The sequence below is a fragment of the Amblyomma maculatum genome, chromosome 1 (genome assembly GCF_055883805.1).
Source record: "Amblyomma maculatum isolate TAMU_Amacu chromosome 1, ASM5588380v1, whole genome shotgun sequence".
NCBI classification, from domain to species: domain Eukaryota; kingdom Metazoa; phylum Arthropoda; class Arachnida; order Ixodida; family Ixodidae; genus Amblyomma; species Amblyomma maculatum.
In genome coordinates, this window is record NC_139344.1 from 214137652 (window position 1) to 214153895 (window position 16244).

Below are 16244 nucleotides of genomic sequence, written 5' to 3' on the forward strand. Positions count from 1 at the left end.
CAGTGATCCAAACGGGGTGGAAGCCCACCTCTGTGCTGATCGACGTACTGCAGTAGGCTGCAACCTCAGTAAACGGAAGTTGGCGACCTGCTGCCTTACTTTGGCGACCAGCAGCAGTTAACGACACTCACATTTCCATCTATTAAACGAGCCAGCGAAGTGGGAAATCCTTGTGCTTATAGTTACGTCTAGTTATTCCATTTTTGTGTACACAGCACGAAAGCCTATACAAGGGAACATTTCGCTATTTCCTTGTCACTTGCCGCTATTTCCTTGGCAACAGTGTGCGGCGGTCATGATGTGGGCGGAGCTTCACCGCCGCTGCGTTTACGTGGGACGCGTTCAAATCACACTGCCTTTATTTTTGACCACATCGTCTTCGTGGAAGCAGAGGAAATTCAAAAACAACACCGTGATCAAAGGCCGTTTGCAGGGAGTTGCTTGAGATTCGAGATGTTGGTGTGCAATAGCGTTTTCAATTGCGTCCTTTATATGTTTTTGGAGTTTCTGTATATGTACGTACAAGCGTATGTATGTATGTATGTATGTATGTATGTATGTATGTATGTATGTATGTATGTATGTATGTATGTATGTATGTATGTATGTATGTATGTATGTATGTATGTATGTATGTATGTATGTATGTATGTATGTATGTATGTATGTATGTATGTATGTATGTATGTATGTATGTATGTATGTATGTATGTATGTATGTATGTATGTATGTATGTATGTATGTATGTATGTATGTATGTATGTATGTATGTATGTATGTATGTATGTATGTATGTATGTATGTATGTATGTATGTATGTATGTATGTATGTATGTATGTATGTATGTGTGCGTGTGTGGGTGCGTGTGTGGGTGCGTGCGTGCGTATGTACTGGTGCGGACTAAGTAAACGGAGCATGCTATACCGTTCTAATAGCATTCAGGTTTTCCTTGTCGGACATGAAGGAACATCCTTTGGCCATAGGAGAGCCCATCAGCGTCCGTGAGCACTGCAGAACCAGCAGTGGAAAAATGCGAAAGCCTGAGCGTTGCTGCTGCACACAGTACATCGCATGCCCCTTATCGAACACAACCAGCGTTCCATTGACCGTATCGAAAGTCACCTGCGTTATATAACTGGTTTACAAAAAAGGAAAGACGCGGTATGTCCCTCGCGGAATCTCGCTGACACATCTCGCGGATAAATCTCGCCGACGCGAGATTTTCACCATGAGCCTAGAAAGGCTTTCGCCTTGGAAAGTTATTCTAGCTCTAACGTCATATTGGGGCTACAGCGGGCACCTTGCAAAATGCATATTACTTCGCTAATTAATAAGTACATTGATTAAGTTTTTACGCATTCGCCTAGTTAAGTTGTTCAACTCGCTTCAGCATATATGAACCTCCGTAGCCGCTACTTTATGACCATTCCGCCTAATTTGCACGAAAGATTATAACCTACATTGCTTTCTTGTAACCTTGTTTCCGTGTTTTATCATATACATCTGAACAGCAGTGGTAATAGCCGACAACTCTGACTTAAGTTTGTATGCACGAAATGTTGTCGCAATGCTTGTCTCTATCCATACAATTTCAACCTAATCTCTGAGTATATTTTTTCTTTGCCAGAGAAGTACGTCTGTCGTCTGGCTCACCCCCAGCTCCGCACGTCACTATGCAGACCCTGAATGACTGGTAGTTTTTAACATATCGGATCAGCGCTTTCAGTTGTGAGGCAAACCGCGTATTACAGATGGTTGGAGATTGATTTCGGATGCTTGAGACTTTCTAACTAGTGCAGAAATCAAATCAGTCGGTCGTTTTTGAATTTCTTCTGCATCGAAATATCGCCGCCGCGTCGGGATCAAAACTTGAGCGTCACAGCCCTAAGAGCCACAGAAACAGGTACGATTGCCTTCGGGTGCGCTCAGTTAGTTCGTCGTCACACTTTCCGATTTTCGCCCCGCCGCAGTGGTGCCGTGGTTAAGATGCCTGACTACTGTGGCGGAGTTCCCGGGTTCGATCCTGACCGCCTTCGTCTGCGTTTCAATGGAGGCAAAACGGAGTGGCGTCCGTGTGCTGTGCAATGTCAGTGCACGTTAAAGAACCCCAGGTGGTCTCAATTTCCGGAGCCCTCCACTACGGCGTCTCTCATAGCCTGAGTCGCTATGGGACGTTAAACCCCACAAACCAAACCAAACCAACTTCCTGATTTTGAATTTATTGTTTATTCGCAGCCGTTTCAGCGCCCGCAGTGTCGCACGAGGCACCGTTTTAGTCGATTATCACATCGTATGGGCCGTCATCTCTGGAAAATACTGTGAACGGAGCCACAAACGTTCTGCAATTAAAATTTGCTTTTGTAATGTACGATGCGCCTGTATTCCGCGTTGGGTAAAAAATGTGTTGACAAATATACTTATCAGGTGCAAATACCCTTGGTCAGATGTCTATCAGTTGCGGAAAGCAATATACCAGCGCCTGCACAAGTCGAGCCCACATAAAACGGTCAACATTATAACCAACGGTCTCTTTTTCGAGTGAGGGATGAACTACAGTCAAAATGTATATAAGGCTATAGCAACGCGTCTCACATACAGCGAACAACCGTGACTGCACCACACGGTTATAACGTGCGACGAGGCCCCGAAAAAGTCGCCTCCGCCATCGAAAAACGCGTTTCCGGTCAGCGCGTCTGCCAGCTCTCTTGATTTCACCTTCTCATTTCAGCTCTCGTTATTACGTTTGGTGACGTCAGCGCTTTTCAAATAAGAACGGTTCATGTTTACTTATTGTTATAGATTATGACAGCTTGATGAATTAAGCAGCTGTACTCGCCCCCTCCCCTTCCTTTACGGTTTTTGTTGTGTTGCATTAAGTTTAATGACGCATAAGCAGCTAAGGCAATCATGTGCAAAACTCGATACGTATATAGTTGATATATTAAAATCTTATCTTCAGCTGATAGTGGCTATTTTTCGGCTTTCATGAAATGGACGCCGCTGGGTCCATACAATAAGCATCAATTAGAAGAGCGTAATGTATCTTGGCTGGAACAAGCGAGCTGTTATCTAGTAGGGCGAGATGCTGCGCTGTTCTGACAGTGCCTCGTTTCAAAACGGGCGATATGCAGCAAGCTTTATGACTCTAAATGGAATGACGGTTCAGTTCATTCTGCTATAGAGCTCGTTATTTGCAAGTACTTTGGCTTCCCTCCCTAGTCTTTCTTCGGAAGCAAAAGCATATTTAAACTCCCGCCAGTGATGATCGCGCTGCCCAGACGAAGACAAGTCGAAACGTTGGCTCGGCTTGCGAACTGAGCCCCCCCCCCCCTCCCCCCTCTACCCTTGTTCAGTGTGTAGCCATTTTCTTTCTCTCGTTCTACCCTGGATCCTTGGCTTCCTTTACTGAGTTCTTTGTTATAATAAGGAATGGGTCATTGGCTTATAAAGCTAGCTGCCTGTTGCGCTCTGAAGGGAACTGGGAAACTCTTTCATAAATATTGAGGAAAATACAGCGCCGAGAACCGTATCCTGCGACTCTCCAATTTTCACCTTTCTTTAACGCAGACTCATAGCCAGTTAATTTTAAATTTGAGAACCATTATTAAAATAACTAATTAAGAAATTAATGATGTACTTACGGAAATGATAGCGTTCCAATTTTAATAATGAACAGCTATGACCAGCTCAAAACATATTTATATATCTACAGATACCCCTTTCCAACTTTGTAACTTTGTTATGGTCTATAATGCACTGTTAACAATTTAAGCGAGTGAAAGTGCTGATGTAGAATGATCTTTACCGAAGTCATGTTGAATTAGCGCAAGTACATCGTATCTGTCGCCAAATTATTCTTTCTCTTAGCTATTATCATCTCAACAACTGTATTTATGCACAACAAAAACGTAATTAGGTTGTAATTTGCCATAACGTGTCGATCACCTCCGTAGAAAACAGGTGTTGCCGTCCTGGTATTCAGCTGTTCAGAGCAAACCCTTTTGAAGAGTGATTGATTGCAGATCCTTTTAAAAACATGGCATATGAAGTGAGCATTGCCCTCCAGTAATCACTTATTGTCTGCGCGGTAATTTTCTTCAATGCAAACTTATATTTTAGAGCTTCTAGGAGTGTTAGATTACATGATGCATTAGTTAGAGGTGAAAAATGGTTACCTATTTCAATAAAGCATTCGAACCCAAAGTGTCGTGTGAAATGCCTCATTCCATCTCCAGAGTTCTTGCACTAGTAAATGTAGACGCCTTTGTACCCCCATTACATGTCGGTTACTTGCGTCAGCCTAATCGCCACTAAGACCGCTTTTGCATCATCGGGCCTGTTCAATAAGACCAGAATTGGTAATGGCACAAACAAATAGCTTTGAGTACATCCCAGTTGTAAGGCTCTTTGATCCATATTTTAGTTGAAAAAAAAAAAATAATTTGTGGGTGTTTAAGCGTATACCTTGAACCTAGCGATAGCAGTGAAAGCAGTGTTAATCATGGTTTTGCATGGTTTAGCACGGGGATATGGTTTGACGGTTTGAACTAGGGCAATGACTAAGCTTCGCCTTTGGAGTAGACGCGATAGCCCCTGTAGCACCGCCATTTTGTTCTGCGATATTTAAAGTAATCCTCATTTAAGTTCATTTTTTGAGGAAGGAAGATGCAGCATGTCTTAATTTGTGGGATACCTACGTTTAATTAAGTAAAGGTCACATCACGTTTACATTCCGCGATTTTTTTTCATATTTCCAAGTATAAAGGACGCACAACTTCTGCAGGGTGGTCAGATTTGACCTAGCGTCTTCGATTCATAACCCAACGCAACGACTACTACCTGCAACCAGTCATTCCACAGCTCTGCGAAGCATGGAGCGGCGTCCATGCTTATATCAGGCGGACGGCGAGTCACGCGGTTATGCGCACCTGTCGGGCAAACGACTCGCGGCATGCCTCGAGGTCCCTGGTGCGGTACGACGTGACCTTGAGCTTTGTATACGAGGAATAGAACTTCCGCTTCAAAACGAAGAAAAAAAAAAAGATGGACCTATAGTGTCGAGCATCCGAACTTAACTCCAAAGTAGCGTTGTTACTGCGACGAAAGTAGTACGTGGGCGCGGTATTAAATCTACGGGCGAGGGACTGCAACTCCAAAGTGTCAGACAGAGCGCGATGAAAGCTCTTGCGAGTGCTTTGAGTGGAAAACTCCAGATCGGAAAGCGCGAGCTCAACGATGTGCGACATCACCTTCACTGCTCAGAGGCGCAAAAACTCGTGGAAGTGCTCTGCAACGATCTAAAAAGATCACTCCATGATATAAACGCTCGGAGGCCACGAGTGTATTGGGTTGATGGCGCGCTACTTCGACCACGGAGGAGGAGTGTCGAATGTCTGCTATCTGCAGCACGTTTCGCATTAGCGGCAGGCGCTTTTTGACGGCGTGCAGTGCACACGATTTCTGGTTTGACCAAGTCCTGGGCCGGCACGTGCGGTGTCAGTGCAATGCATTTTAGTATGTTTAGCAGCTTTTTAGCAACCAGGCGAGTGCGAAACCGCTTTTGGCTCTTATCTGACGCTGTTGCAGGCATTCCGCTGCCCGTCTGTGCCCAGTGCCTGGCACGATGCGGGAGCTGGTGGGAGCTGGCCTGCCACCTCGAAAGTGTTCACGGGATGTCCATTTATCATCACCCGCTGGAAGTGGCCACAAACTCGGTCAGTACGAATGGGCAAAGTGATGCTGCGCATGAATGAACTGGAGGTAGTTTTCAAACCTAACAAGTCAAGAGTGTGCGGTTATATGGGTATTTGTTTCGGCCTATTTCTGTAAGGAAAGAATACGTTTCGCAGACTAGAAACTTCTCCACGAGCTCGGTAGGTTTCACGAACACGGCTAAAACGTACGTGTTAGATGCCTGTAAAATGAAGCCCTGGCTAAGGCAGCAGAGAGTTGATCGAGGCAGCGGAGTTTTCTTAGCTTGGGCCTCGGACACGTGTAAGACCACCAAATGGATTAGTTTCATCGACAAGGAGCTGTCTCTTTGATGGCAGCAGGACCTTTGTGGCCATGTGTCTGACGTTTTTTTTTCTGTGGTATTTTGTGCTATTTCGTTCTTCTCTTTTTAAAATGTGCTTTTTATTTCGAATGTTTATATATCTGATAATTCTGAAAGTTAAGTTAATCGAAAAAGTAAGTGCTATGTCCTATCCTATACGTTCATCTTCAGGTGCATTTCTTTCTGCGCTTCTAAAAGTTATAGGGTTTTTAACAAGCTTAGCTATGCGTATCATGCTGAAGGTTCCACTGCCTAAAAACAACCATCCCTGCCTTATCTAAAGCAGTATTATGCGTCTGTACTTTTCTGACCTATTCGGCAGTACGATTTACGAGCACCTCGTCCACATCTGTTTCTTGAAACGGTGGTTATTTCATCATTTAGGTCGTTATTTGGCGTTTCGCAAGGGTTGAACAATGTTAAAGCTTGTTGGAAGAGCGCGGACAGCACCTCAAACTTACAAATATACGGGGCGCACTCCAGGGTGTACGTTTCGTTTCGCGCGAGCAAACTTCTAGTGGCTTATAGGCACTCAAAGGGCGATGCTGGGCTACAAAACATCGCACTATTCCCGGTGCCTGCCGGCGGAACAGTACTCTAAAGTTCTGTTCGTTCTCAACTGCCTGGATGCATTGTGCACTTCAGTCTATTGCGAGCCTTCACGGTTATCTTTTGATGACCCTTCAGAAACAAGTGCTAACTGCGCATACTCTTTGGCGAACAGGGTGACTCACTAGACAAGGAGCGAGATGAATCAACGCAATGAGCACCGACTATCGACACTTATTACCACGGAAACAAAACGCGTTTTCGTTTCTCTTCTCTGTTGTCCTGCTCGTGATGTTGCATTTTATAGTCGCGCAGCACAATTTTGTCGGCGCACAAGCTCACTTGCGGATGCCTAAGAAAAATGTCACCTCTTGTACCGACACGAAAGGTCTCCGAAATCATGTCAGCACGCCTAGTTATCTGTTTTAAACCAGGAGACGCTATCTTATGAGTTTCCACAAATGCTTCAGCACCTGCTATACTCGTGTAGCTATAAATCCGACATACGGTAAAGAGGGCCAGCGTAGAAGAATCGAAGGAAGGGCTTTCTATCACTCATAGGACACGGTCCCGAATAGCAGACGAAGGGCCTAAAGAGGATAAAAAAGCGATGGGAGGGGGAGGAAAAGTGTGTTATTGTACTGAGGCTTCTCTGTCCTTGACGCCTGCAGGATGACCACGATCCCAAGAGCTCACAATCGGACCACACCATGGAGTCAGCGAACAATGACGGCGGCTGTGAGGAGGCGGCCAGCGTGGCCTCGGACAGTCGCAGCGACGACTGGGCCTCCATCGTAGTCGAGTGCGCCAACCACGGCTCCAACGGCGCCCATTCTACCAGCGACCTCACCGACGAGGTCGATCGATTGATTCCCGCTATTTGAAATGCTCGCGCTGCTTCCCGGCACACTGCACTCAACGAAGCGGCAGGCGATAATTGGACCGGGCACCGTAAGGTCCCGTTCTAAATGCAGCAGCGGTCTTCCTTTCTTCGTCTTTAGACGTCTGGATGCCATGCACATTACACGGGGCAGTTAAGCGAGCTTCGAAAAATGAACTCCAAAATGAACAAATTACCTAACTTAATTAGAACCTTCGTAGCGTTGATTTAACTTTACAACTACAACTTGGGCGTTTCAGGCCGGGTCTTTTACATCGCCCACATGTTGATTGCAACTGTACATTTTCAATGCGTTCACATTAGTACACCCGTTATCAGGAAATGTGTCTGCGCTAGGCGTTGGCGTGTGAAACCTCCCTTTTCCGGGCACTCTCCAGGCCTGGAGGTCCGTCTACCACCTTCGAGCGTTCATTCACCACCACCTACATGCAAATCTGCCCCCCCCCCCCCCCCCCCCCCCCGGAAACCCCAGTCACCTCTATCCACCCGATAACCGAAACTAATGGTGAAAGCAAATTCAAAGGTGCAAGTTGCAGCAGCTTAAGTTGTGTGTAAACGCAAACGGCATCCGGACTCCAATGCTAACGCATTCACTGCCGCGTAGATCCCATTGTTCACAGGTAACTTTAGTCTATTAGAATGTCGGTAACTTGAGTTATTTCTCTGACCCACTCTAATAGAAACCCACCCACTCTACCGACATTCTAATAGAAATTAAGAAGAAGAAATGGACATGGGCAGGACATGTAGTGCGAAGAGAGGATAACCGATGGTCGCTGAGGGTAACAAACTGGATCCAAGGGAAGGAAAGCGTAGCAGGGGGCGGCAGAAATTTAGGTGGGCGGATGAGATTAAGAAGTTCGCAGGGGTCAAGTGGATGCAGCTAGCACAGAACCGGGTTAAGTGGAGAAATATGGGAGAGGCCTTCGCCCTGCAGTGGGTATAATCAGGCTGATGATGATGATGATGATGATGATGATGATGATGATGAACTTTAGTCTTTCTTCGATTCTCGGGTTCCGCCTGCGTTCTCATTTACCTATTAAAAAAAAAACTTTAAAGGCACTTTTTTTTCTATCCAACGCCTGCGCAAGTTACCGGTACAGCCATAACGAATGCGTGATAAAGAACTTCAGTATGTAGATCATAGATCGGCACAAAAATTTCGCAAGTCGTGCAGACTAAACTTTCAGTGGCATTGACACTTTGAAGAACCTCCTTAACGCTTCGCTTTCACCTCTCTGTCACTTACTGAACTGTTTGTATTCACCTTCTTTTGTACACTGTATCGATTTATTTTCTTCTAGCTGTAAATGAACACATAGTTCAAGAAAGAAAGGGTGACATTGTGTGCATATTGCGTGTATTTTTTCTTTGCTTTGAAAAACGAAGCATACTTAAAGAGAGCATTGGATCGGCTTTGCGTGAGCAACAGTAACATAGTTTGGAAAGCCCCAAATTAAAATACGATTCTATTGTTCCTCTCTGCGCTCAGAAAACAATCAATCAAGAAGCAAATAGTTTTCTGTAAAAGACACTTCCATTCATACCTGCAAAGTCTATTCGATTGAACCGTTCTTTGTTTTTGTTTTTGTTTTTTTGCTAAAACGCGACGCCCCTTCGTTGCCGGCGTTTCCTGACAGCGGCCAACGCTTTTGTGCGCAGGGCCTGGATAAAAACCATGACGACTCGCCGGCAGCTTCGAGTCACGACACCTTCGAGAAAGGAGTGGACACGACGGATCTCCAGCCCATTATCGCCGCCGAACAAACCTAAGGGGCCGCTGCACTTGCCATTTTTGACGACGCTGAAGGCGCTGAGCGAGCGCACGGGACTGGGAGAGGCATCTATTGTTTGTTATAGTTCGTTTCTACCATGTGCTTAGTTTGCCACGACTTCCTGTCGAAGAGAGCGCTGAAATAGGTGCCACATAGGACAGGAATTTAGCGCAAGAGACTCAGACGATTCACAACCCGCTCATAACTGCGGCACATCGAAGCATTTTTATGGCACACAGGCACTGGGGTTGATCATTTCATTTCAACACCGTGATCACCTCATCGGTTGACCTGGCAGTGACAAAGGTGATAGCACCCATGTCTATTTACCCGCGAGAAACTCTACCGCGATACATCTGAGGCCCCCTATATTAAAATAAAAAATAAAGATAAAAAAGAAAGTTGCCGCCGCGCGACGCGGTGGATGTTCCTCGGCTCCATCATGCCTTATTTATTTTTTACTTTCCTTTCGTCTTCCTTACCCCTCAAGCAGCGTTGTTGTCCTGCAGCGACGCGGTGACTGCTGCCAATTCAAAAAGAGAACAGTGGCGAGCGCAAGGAACTATACTTTTACAAACCACTTTAAGGTTGCGTCCTCCTCTCCTTACAGTATGCGTCACTGGACCACGCCAAGCGAGCATGGTTAAGACGTTGTGGCACGAATTGTACGGAAAACTTGCGCCGAATGTGCTTTTTAAAGGAGTGCGTCACGTGCATAGTATGGCACAGCAGGTGGTGTGCCTGTTCGAAAATATATCAAACAGGCTATTTTTCTCACTCGGCGATCCATGGCTTCCATGTTTTGTTGTGGCGAGACAGTAGTCGCCTAAAGTACAAATGTGTCTGTTGAACCAAATCTGAAAAGTTTTATTGCCGAACCAGGTTTGAAACCATATGCCATAGCTCTTCGAGTGTGATTTCATTCTAAAGAAGCTCCCTAAATTACTTATCTGATGTACAGGAGCTCATTTGAAACAGAGTTTATCGATTTATGCACAGAAAGAATTCAACCCAAAATGCATCGCAAAAAGGAATATGTCAACGGGCCGTCGCCGCGTATTGTGTATTTTGTCATTCAGCTCGGAAAGGGCGCCCTAGCGTCGAGACTTTAATTACTTTTGGAATTAGTCTCAAAGCGGGTCTCACAGCAATTCTCTCTCGGGTAAAATAAACCACTCTCGTAACAAGGCACTTTGAATATTGGTTCATGAGAAGAAAATTCTGGAATGATATCATAACTTCCCTGCCTGCCTTGGACCTCGCAATTTCAACGCGTTATTTTGCGTGTTCCGAGACATGAAAATATGTAGTCCCTCTTTTTTTATTGTCGCTGTGCTCGCAACCGCAATAAAAGGGCACCTTTTCCAACCTGATGAGAACACTCGAGCTTTTAGTTTCTTTATATCAGAAGCATTAGTGCGCTTTACATGTGTGAAAAGCGTACACGACAGCATACATACTCACTCACATTAAAAGTGCTACCTTTATTTTCATAAACACGTTTGAAAGCTAACAGCTACTCGGGCGCCATGCTCGCAGCTGGGACGACTTGGAGGGTGAAGTTACTGTGTCACCCGACACAAAGCTGGCCGATTAAGTAGCATCCCTATACCTCCTCGTTAAATGACGAATTCCCTTTTAATGACTTGCTGCCGCCGTCTTCTCACGCGGAAAAACTACTGTTAACGCGGCGTTTCCGTGCGGCTGCCTACCTTACACTCTAATTACGAATAAACCTGTAAGAGAGTAGAGAGGGAGGGGCTTGTCCTCTAGTGCACTCTCTATTAAAGTCATGGCATGCTGCCCGACCGCTGCGGCAGAATTTCATCACTAGAAATACGGAAGCCTATTCTCACATGAGAATATGCGAATTTGTAGCAGTTACGAAGACTTTAAACGAGATTTCTGTGTATTCTAATTGCTAACATCAATACTTCTGGTACGGTGGTTGAAAGTGTTCGAATAATTACATGAAATAAATACTATTTGAGAAGGGAATACGCTTTTGTTGCCGAAGTATAGCATTCCCTATTGTTAGTGATTAAAATCTACAGGAGGACTTGTAGAGAATACTGTGCCCTACGAGGGAGTGCGCTGGAGGAAATGCCACAATCTTTTTACTCCCTTATAGGCGTATTCATGTTTACAGTGTACTTTAAGATTTCCGGCAGAACGTGAATTGTGCATGTTGTAAAACCTGCTCCGCCTGTATTGGTGTACTGCACGAGGAAAATACGCGTGTCACGGTTTACTATTTCTCGGATGCCTCGCTAACCGGTCTACATTCATCAGTCTCGCTGAAGCAACCAGAGGACGTGTACCGAACGCATTTATGCAACTCACTTCCACTTCTAATGCTGTATCCTTGTCAGAAAACATTCTGCATTGCTTCACATACGGCTGAAATGCGTGCCTATAGAGGTATATTTTGGTACTTTGAGAGTGTAGTTTTTTCACTTCTCACGTTATCTCACTTTTTTTTAATTGTTTGCCTCATTTCGCTCTATGGAAAAAGATGAGAACTTTCTCTATATTTTAGGAACATCACCAAAAGTCAGCCTTGATGTCTTGCGATTTTCATTATTGTACGTAACTGGCAAAAATCTTTAAAATGTACCCTTTGCTTTATATATATGCAGTCTAACTTCGTCCCGACGAAGCAAGCAGTTGAATTCACCTCACAGACTTCTTTTCAATGACACACGAGCCGAGCCCACTCCTCATCGAGTTCGGACACCCCCCCCCCCCCCCCCCCTTTTTTTTTTTTCTTGATTGGCTTCCATAACTAGAGCTGTTTCCGCGTATACGCTCGCAAATTTTGAATGTTGTCGAGCTAACTATGATCGAAACATGCGAGTCTGGAAAACATTTCATCGCCTGTGAGACTCCATTCCGTGCACTTCTATTTAATTCGCAGATTTTAAGCCACATGATTGCACAGGAATAACACAAATAGCTGCATCGAAATCGAGGGATGAAGATGGCACGTATAAGCGGCATCCACTGGCAGACGCTGTCGTACGGATGATTCCGGGAAGCGTCACAGCTCAGAGAGGTGTGTATAATATTAGCCAAGATTCAAACGAAACAGGAGACCTACATCGCGGTGCGCCGGTCATGTTCGTCTCTTGTTCTGCGTCGGGTCGAGTTCCTCGTAATTCCAGATTATTCTATTTGCCCTAATGCTCCTGCTGTCACAGTGCTGTTTAACACTGCCCGCGGTCTTCGCTCCTTCCTGCGTTCTCGTGGAGAAAACCAAGAGAGAAAAAAAAAAAAGGCTGAAACTTGCCGCTGTTTAATGTGCTTCCGTGAAATCGTTCCCGCGATCCCCGTTGCAGAAGTTCAAGCTACCGTTGTTTCGATAGTTTATTTTTTCAGACACGCCTGTTTTTCTTAAGAGACTTGCGAGTATTTTCGAAAACACCACGCTTGTGCAAGCCGATGCCGACGGACGGCTTGAGCGATTCTTGTCACATACAGTCGTGTAGAGGAAAGTAGGGTCTTGGTTAGCTTGTGTACATAAGTTAGACGTAGGTGAGCGTGTAATGTACTAGTGTACGCCACGTATATGAATTTGAAAGCCGGGTCCGGAGGGTGCGCTTGAGCGTCAACCCTCCTGGACACCAGCCTGTCATGTTTGTCTTCCTCGGTGTAAGCGTCGTCTTCGCATGAGAAGTGACAACTCTCGACCAATGTTTGCACGCAACACACAATGCAACTTTACTCTGTTAACACGATGAAGACTCTTATTTTGTTGGCACTCACGTCCGTTGGAGCCTATCTTTGCTATTGTCCACAAGGCACAAGACTGTAGAATGCGTACCGTAGCGTAGACCAGTGCAACGCTCGAACGATTGCCCTTGTGGTGCTTTAACGCCATGTGACTTGTGTGTGCGTGCTTGTGCTCCTACGTCTTTTGGCATGTCGTTCAGTGTACGGCTGTAACCCGCTTGATCCTCAGCACAGTAGCATGTCGGTGGTTTAAAATGCGCCGGCTGAGTTAAAAAGCGTTCTCTCTGTCGCTGCTTAGACGGTGTCCTTTCGATAGTGTAGCTGTTTGCCCTTCCATCTAACAAAGTGAAAAAAAAAAAAAAAAAGAAAAAAGCTGGTTCGGCAAATATTTGTATGTCAACGCACGAGTTCCCCTACTCAGGGAGAAACATTTACGAGGACTATTTTCAATTTCTTTATTTATATGTTTTCACCTTCTTCCTGATGCAGAAATTCGTCGTTACGCAACTGTTCAAACCACGTTTACCTTCTATTATGTCTTTTCCCGATACACCTTGCGTAATTTCTAGTCCCTATGCATTTTTTTTTCTTCGTTTGTACACTAGATGGTCGTACAGCCTAACCCAGTTGTGAACGCAAAGTCACCCTGTCGGGTAGGGCAGTACAGTTGTTACCATCGTTAAAAGTACAGTGTTAATCATTTTATGTGTGCTGTTTCTGTTTTGTGGCGTTGTTCATCTTAGGTAGGTTGAATAAGTACGTCGCTCTGTTCGCAGAGCAACAGCACAAAATCTTCGGCCAACAGTAATCCGAAGTACCCTGTAACCATCACAATTTTTGTGCATACAAAGTAGAGTAGAATTCGTATTGGTCGCCGCAAAACCGCAGCAAGAGCACGCAGTGAGCGAGCGATAAGTGGTCACGTTTCAAGTCTAGTCATTAGCAATGTTCGGAAAGTCGCCCTTGTATTCGTGTCCCGAAACATTGCTAGAAATGATAGGAGCCCTTAAAAAAAAAAAAAAAAAAAAAAAAACAATGCAATGCGGAAATTCTTCTACAGTGAACTGTTTTTTAATCCTCGTATTTGTTTTTTTTTTTTTTTTTTTTTGCTCTAGTTAGCTTTTTCATCTTTCATCACAGTGATATCTGTACCTATACCGAGTGAATGCGCAACTTCGGTATTCATCGCTTTATTTTCACGTTGAAGGCTAGTCCTTAAGAATAATAACGACGGTGCTAAGAAATACGGTGCGCCTTTTCTAGCTCGTGACGTCTCCTCTGTGCTCCAGAAAGTGAGCCGGCAGTCGTAAATAGTAACTCACACATTTCGTGCTTTGAGGTACACGTACACTCTCCTACAAGAAGTCCTTAGGGGTGTTTCATAGGACAAGTCTTCGCTAATCCTTTCACGTTTAGTATCTTCATTACACGAAAATTACAGGACGCTTGAATAAACAGCAGAAATATTCTTGTATTACAAATGCGCAAGCTACCACTAGTCGCCGACTCCTCGCTTGCAGACAGTGTAAATTTCGATGACGTTGGCAGCTAATTCGATTGCATAAAACATTTAGGTGCAGCGTATTTTTCTACGAGGCAAGTTTAGTCCAGATGATCGCATGCTAAGGATAAGACATTGAAGAATCGGGAACGTCGTGCGATAGCCGAAACTCCGACCTCAGAATGGAGTGCCGCTCCAAGTGTTAGCTACATCGACGCACAGGGTGCGTTACGTTTCGTAAAGAAATGCGTCCCAATCACATTCTGTGTTACCAACGGGTACTGTGTAGGACGATGATAGTTATCCACACTCCTGTCTCATACGCTTAAGATCGCCGAGTATGCTTTCTGTGCTCCGATTCACACATACCGCAATAGTCTGCACTCAATGGAAAAACAACTCGCATCCTTATTTGGTGCAACGCTCCGTCGGTGGTATAAAATCGAAAAATGAATTTTTATACCACAGTGACTGCTTTAAAAGGGAACAACCACTGCGATTATCAAAACATTTTTCAGCGTCATTTTGTGTGCGAAAGCTGAGCTCAAAGTCAGTGTCGCGAGGCAGATATTTAGGCTTATTCGACAAATTGCGAGCACGCTTAAGCAAGCACCGTGATCAGTTGCGTCCGGCTTCGCGAATGAAAGCGGCGCAAGAATTTGGTAGAATTTGTAACAAGACCAAGCAAATGCTTAGTACACGAAGTGCAGGGAATGCAATTAACGTTGCGCCACACGCGAAAGCAGCAAATTTCAGTAGGCGCCAAACAATATGATGCTTTCCTAAAAAAATAACGATGCAGAAACTGGGCACGCCATGTGCCATAAGAAAACGACAAATCCCATGCTAAATTGCCGTTTTTAGTTTGATTCGCCGTATGCGTCTACAAGGTTCTAGCAGGTTTTCTCCACATATATGTCCTGCTACATAAGCAGAAAGGACGGCGCAACGAATGAACCCTCGGCCTGCGCTACCCTAAGAAAAGCTTGCAAAGATATCACTGCTGCCAATGTATGGCTTTCAAGAAAGAGTACATTCGTCAGTTAAGCAAGCCTATTTGCAAGTAAAAAATAAGCGCACATAACTCGCGCCCTTTGAGCGCGTTACGTTGCGAGGACATGTTACAAAAATTACAAGGTGGACGTTTCGGCTAAGCACTGTGCAAAAATGAGTGCCAATAAGGTTATTTCAAAACGATGATTGGATGAAAGGATTCGCACATATATATATATATATATATATATATATATATATATATATATATATATATATATATATATATGCGAATCCTTTCATCCAATCATCGTTTTGAAATAAACCGTATTGCGAAATAAACCTTATTAAACCTTAAACCTTATTGCTTTTTGCGAAAGCGCGTTTTTTTTCTCTCAAATATATATATATATATATATATATATATATATATATATATATATATATATATATATATATATATATATATATATATTTGAGAGAAAAAAAACGCGCTTTCGCAAAAAGCAAATAACAGTAAATAGTACCAAAACCAGCCAACATTTTCTAGGTACATCGAAGGGGCGCAGCCGAGAAATTATTATAGCAGGCAAGCGTAATTCCTTCCACATTGTACTTACAAGAAGCTCTAGTCTTACCGATGTCGGTGTAGAGCCGCTGTTCTTCTTTGGATATGGAAAGGTTTTCGCGACGTGCAGCAGAACGAAACGAATACAGTGCAAACGAACATCGC

The 16244-nt window shown here is 44.4% G+C and overlaps 1 protein-coding gene across 1 annotated transcript in view; it reads left to right on the forward strand.

The window, feature by feature from the left end:
- Positions 1 to 10835, forward strand: part of LOC146205578 (uncharacterized) — a 155851-nt gene extending 145016 nt beyond the window's left edge. The window contains exons 5-7 of the mRNA XM_084607453.1: positions 5589 to 5716; positions 7278 to 7463; positions 9173 to 10835. Of these exons, the coding sequence (XP_084463579.1) occupies positions 5589 to 5716; positions 7278 to 7463; positions 9173 to 9283 (425 nt within the window). The 3' untranslated portion in view covers positions 9284 to 10835. The remainder of the gene's footprint in view (positions 1 to 5588; positions 5717 to 7277; positions 7464 to 9172) is intronic.
- The last annotated feature ends 5409 nt before the right edge of the window (positions 10836 to 16244 follow it).